The sequence below is a fragment of the Tribolium madens genome, unplaced genomic scaffold, assembly GCF_015345945.1.
Source record: "Tribolium madens isolate multiple individuals breed KSU strain unplaced genomic scaffold, Tmad_KSU_1.1 Scaffold_96;HRSCAF=242;Tcas5.2_LG5, whole genome shotgun sequence".
Classification (NCBI taxonomy): Eukaryota; Metazoa; Arthropoda; class Insecta; order Coleoptera; family Tenebrionidae; genus Tribolium; species Tribolium madens.
In genome coordinates, this window is record NW_025401068.1 from 16035486 (window position 1) to 16040419 (window position 4934).

A 4934-nucleotide genomic window follows, 5' to 3' on the forward strand; every position below is an offset into this window, starting at 1 on the left:
CAAAAAAATTAGCAGTTCCAAAAAAAAACTACAGTAATTCCATAATTATTTCAATGAAATTCTAGTGATTCTAATAATCTATAGTAATTCCATTATTTTTAAATTAATTCTTGCAATTCTAACTTAAATTCAAATTAATTCCGATAGTTATAAGAAATTCAAACTAATTTTAAAAGAAAATCTCCAAAATTCCAAAAAATCCCACCAGTTCCAAAAACACTCCAGTAAGTCTTAAAAAGAATTCCAGAAATTCCAGCAATTCACAAATAATTTCAGTGATTCCACACAATCCAAAGGTGATTTTAGGAATTTAAAACACTTCCAAACAATTCCAATTCCAAAACCAATTTTTATTCCTTTTCCTATAATGTACAAAAATCATCTACTACAACTCACCATTTCGAATGAATTTCAAATTGTGTAGAAATTATAACTTAAGAAAAAGTTTTTTTTTTCTTAATTAATAATAACACTTTATTTTGCAGATATGGTTTCTGTTACTAAATTTTTAATAAAATTTGACTATCTTTTTTGATTTTATGGTGAAGTTTGGTAAAAAAGTCTAAAATAAACGAAAAAACATTTCTTTAGATTTTAATTTCATTTACTGAAAAAAATTCTAGCTCATAAATTTTCAACTTTTTCAGGCAAGGGCTACTTCTTCAGCTGGCGCGACCCCGCGTTGAAGGACGTGCAGGAGGACTGGCTAGGTGGTAGAAACTACTGCAGACAGCGCTGCATGGACCTCATCTCTTTAGAAACCAGCGCTGAGAACGAATGGATCAAAAAACGCATCGTTGACGAGAAGGCAAGTCGAACCATTTTCACTTTTAACTTTCTATTGCCCATCCTTATTAGAACCTAATTACAAATAAAGTACTACCTTGAAGCAATTACATCACAGAGAGTAATCAAACTGCATTCAACAACAGGTGAAATACATTTGGACTTCCGGCCGCCTGTGCGACTTCAAAGGCTGCGACCGCGCTGACCTCCAACCCTTGCCCATCAACGGATGGTTCTGGACTGCCGTGCTCCAGAAATTGGCACCCACCACCCAGCGGGACCAGAACGACTGGTCCGAAAGTGGGGGAATTGGCAAGCCGCAGCCCGACAACAGGGAAGCCCAACAGGGAGGAGCCAGCGAGAATTGCCTTGCCATTCTCAACCAGTTTTACAACGATGGGGTGAATTGGCACGATGTGGCATGCCACCATCGCAAACCCTTCGTCTGTGAGGAAAATGAGGACTTGTTGAAGTATGTTCGCTATACCAACCCGAATTTGGCGGTTTAATTTAGGGATTTTAATGCTGTGGACTGACAAATTAGGCAGCATGTAATTTATTTTGTAATTTAAAGCAAAGAAACAATAAAATATTTCATTTAGTAGATTTCTCTCATTTTTATCCCAACTCGGAACACCATTTATTGATTTTAGAACATGGCTTATTTATGCACTGAAACGCACAACAGGAATAATCTAGTTTATTTTGGCAAAATTATCTAGAAGTTGGTAAATTTCTTGGCAAAAAAGTGTTCTCGATCGAGAAAAAAAAAGCAAAAATGATGTATTTTAGACATAATTTCGCATTTTCTGTCTTGTTTTAAGGAAATTTTTTGAATTTCTTGAATGAAAAACGCTTTAAATCAAGCAAAATAAAACAAAAAACTTTATTTTGCGATATTTTGCATTGTTTTGGAGAAATTCATTTTTCTCTGGTGAAACCAAGCGAAAATAACGCAATTCCGACCTAATTTAACATTTTCATTTATCTTTAAAAAAAATTAAGCAAAAAACATCTAAATCAAATTTCTGACCCACTGTGCGATTATTGTTTTGTTTTGGCAAAATGTTTTGAATTTGGTGCATTTCTTGGCAAAAAATGCTCTAGATCGGTCAAAAGAAGCAAAAATGATGTATTTTAGACATAATTTTGCATATCTTGTTTTAGCGAATTTTTTTTTAATTTAACTGAAAAACGCTTTAAATCGAACAAAACAAATAAAAAAATCGCATTATAGACTTTGGTGATTTTTCTTTGGAATAAACGAGCGAAACCGAGCAAAAATAACGCATTTCCAACCTCATTTAACATTTTTTTGTCTTTTTTCAAAGACAAACACTAAAACATTTCTAAGTAAAACACATCTAAAACAAATTTCGGACTTATTAATCGTTCAATTTTCTGTTTTGTTTTGACAAAATGTCTTGAATGTACTGAATTCGTTAGCAAAAAATCTCTAAATTAAGCAGTTTTGTGTCTTCTTTCGATAAAAACCGCTTTATATTAAGCAAAATATCGACTACAAAACTAATTTTTGTAAATTTCTTGGTGAAGTCACGTCTTAATTTGTACTTTTTTCAACGCGACAGTAAAAAGGGAGCAGATTTCAGGATTTTGCGTGGATCTTTGGAGCCCTCTATTGACACAATTTTATTTCACAAGCAACCAAAAATCACCACTTATCTCATTTTCAAACCAACTTTGACCCCATTGAGAGACTTGAGTACAGTTCCCTGTGCAAGTTTAAAAACAAAAATTTTTAAGTAAAAAACATCTAAATCAAATTTCTGACCCAACTGTGCAATTTTTTGTTCTTAGGCAGCATGTAATTTATTCTGTAATTTAAAGCAAAGAAACAATAAAATATTTCATTTAGTAGATTTCTCTCATTTTTATCCCAACTCGAATACCATTTATTGATTTTAGAACAGTCTCCGCTGCTAGATCTAGTTCACAATTGGAAGAAGCAGGAAAAAGCTCAAAATTTCGCACAATTTTCGAAACTATGCTTTTTATCTCCAACATGGCAAACTTTTTTCCTGAAAAATAATGTAAATTTCATTTAGTTGCGTTTTATTTTTTTACCAACGCAAATTCTTGGACCAGCACTAAACGGCATAAATTGAAAAGGGTGTTTATCTCCCCCTTTTTCAAATCTACTCGGATCAAATTTTTCAGGATTGGGATAAAAATCGGGATTCATGTGAATCCCGTGTGTGAAAATAACGACATTTACTCCTTTCGGAATGAACAAGCCATCTGAAACAAATAATAGTTGCTTACTGTGTTACAAAGTCTAAATTTTCCTTCCACAGGTGGGAAAAAACACTTTCCTCCCGTGTAAAACATATAATTTTTCCTACGACCCATAAAAAAAACTTCAAAACTAACAATTTTTCCGTTTCTATGAGAGAGGTAAAAATTTTTACCTTCCTCGGGAATAAAAATAATAAAATACCAATTTTTACTTTAAAAATAAACTGGAGTTGAATATTTTTTTTTAAATTAAGGAATTGAATAAAATAAATAAACATTTTGACAAATTATTTGACATTATTTGCCAAATTTATCATTTTCGTATGTTATTATTAATTTAGTCTCAAAAGTAATAGAAGTAGGTAATGAGAGGTCAGTAAAAAGTCATTTTCCAACCCCCGTCAAAGTTAGAAAAATCAATATTACAATAAAGTTCTGAAAAAATATATAATTGACTGACTAGTTTCGACTTCTAGAAAGTCATCTTCAGGAAAACTAGGACTCTAACGAGGAAGAAATTGTACATCAACTTTTTTGACAGATGAGGGAAGTAAAATTATTACTGACCTAAGAGATAAAATTTTTACCTCTCTGAGGGATAATTGGCCACTTTCCTTTCTAAAATTGGAGTAGAAAAACTTACTTTCCGTTGGGTCGTAAAAAAAATTTTTTTTTAAACATTTCGTACCAAATTCCACATTTTGATCAATTTGCCTTCCATAAAGTGGCACAGGAGTGTACAAACGCAACCCTTCTTTAATAACACACTCTAAAAATTCCATTTCTTGTAAATTGGTAAAAGTAACATTTGGGTTTTGTTCTTGGCCAAAAAGACGTTTCTGTTCCTCAATAATTTGATCCTAAAATCAAGCATTTAAAAAAAATAAAGAGTGCGCCAGAACTAGCGCCCCAAATAAAAATTTCAAGTAAGATAAGATAGCAGAAACATGGAAAAAAATCATTTTGACATTTTTTTATGTTTATTTTATGTAGGTATATGTTTTTTTAATAATTATTTAGTAAATTTACAAAAATACAGCTTCATTGTTTCCTCTTCTAACCTGTAACAAAAAAACTTGGAAAATTATTTTCCTTCAGAAATAATAGTGTTAAAGTACAAAATTTAAACTCTGATAACTTCGAAATTTTTATAGATACATTTTTTTTCAACATTTTCCCATGTTCCTCGTATCTTACTTAATATGGCATTTTTCTCTGGGGCGCGAGTTCTGGACCATCCTGTATAAATACATATTGAATATTTAACATGTATCAATTTATTGTTTTTATTGCTTAAATTTAAGTAAAATAAAAATATTTCTCTATTAAAAAAATTATAAATTTTGTCTACTAAAATACCAGATACGAATTTACGACACAAATTGGTTCCATAAATATTTACAAATTTTGAAGGCGACTTCCTTAGGTCAAAAATAGAAAAAAAACCCATTGGGATAATAATATGACAGAATTAACCAGAAAATCCGAATTTTTAAAAAACTATATTTAAAAAACCTCTTCCATAACAATTTTTGATCTAGCGCCAAAAAAAAAATACACGCAGTGTAAATTTTAGTGAATTTATCTCTACGAATTATCGAGATAAAAAATATAATCTCTTAACTCTCATAACTTCGAAATTTTTTTTTTAACATTTTTCCATTTTTCCAGTTCTGGCGCACCTGTGTATACCAGGTAAATAAAAAGTATGGAACCAAACGTTTTTTGCTTGGAAAAATTAATTTATGAATGATAATAAAGTACTAAAATGTGATGTTTTATCAAGAATACAATTTTTTGAAATTTTTAATTTTTTTAATTGGCAAACCATTTTTTTCATAAGAGTTATCTAAGGATTACAACCATCTACATAATATTTACTTTTTTCAAAA

At 30.8% G+C, this 4934-nt stretch overlaps 2 protein-coding genes across 4 annotated transcripts in view; one reads left to right on the top strand and one right to left on the bottom strand.

The window, feature by feature from the left end:
- Nucleotides 1-1387, top strand: part of LOC123012967 — a 4238-nt gene extending 2851 nt beyond the window's left edge. The window contains exons 3-4 of the mRNA XM_044411220.1: nt 648-808; nt 933-1387. Of these exons, the coding sequence (XP_044267155.1) occupies nt 648-808; nt 933-1295 (524 nt within the window). The 3' untranslated portion in view covers nt 1296-1387. The remainder of the gene's footprint in view (nt 1-647; nt 809-932) is intronic.
- The window catches only part of LOC123012965 (cytochrome P450 4c3-like), a 5339-nt gene continuing 1731 nt past the window's right edge, over nt 1327-4934 (bottom strand). The window contains exons 6-9 of one of the 3 annotated variants that reach the window (XM_044411218.1): nt 3731-3902; nt 2872-3045; nt 2677-2825; nt 1327-1402 (exon numbers count right to left, since the gene is read on the bottom strand). In XM_044411218.1, the coding sequence (XP_044267153.1) occupies nt 1385-1402; nt 2677-2825; nt 2872-3045; nt 3731-3902 (513 nt within the window). In that variant the 3' untranslated portion in view covers nt 1327-1384. Of the gene's footprint in view, nt 1403-2565; nt 2826-2871; nt 3046-3730; nt 3903-4934 lie in introns of those variants that run through there. The other 2 variants (XM_044411217.1, XM_044411219.1) reach the window with 2 other exon arrangements.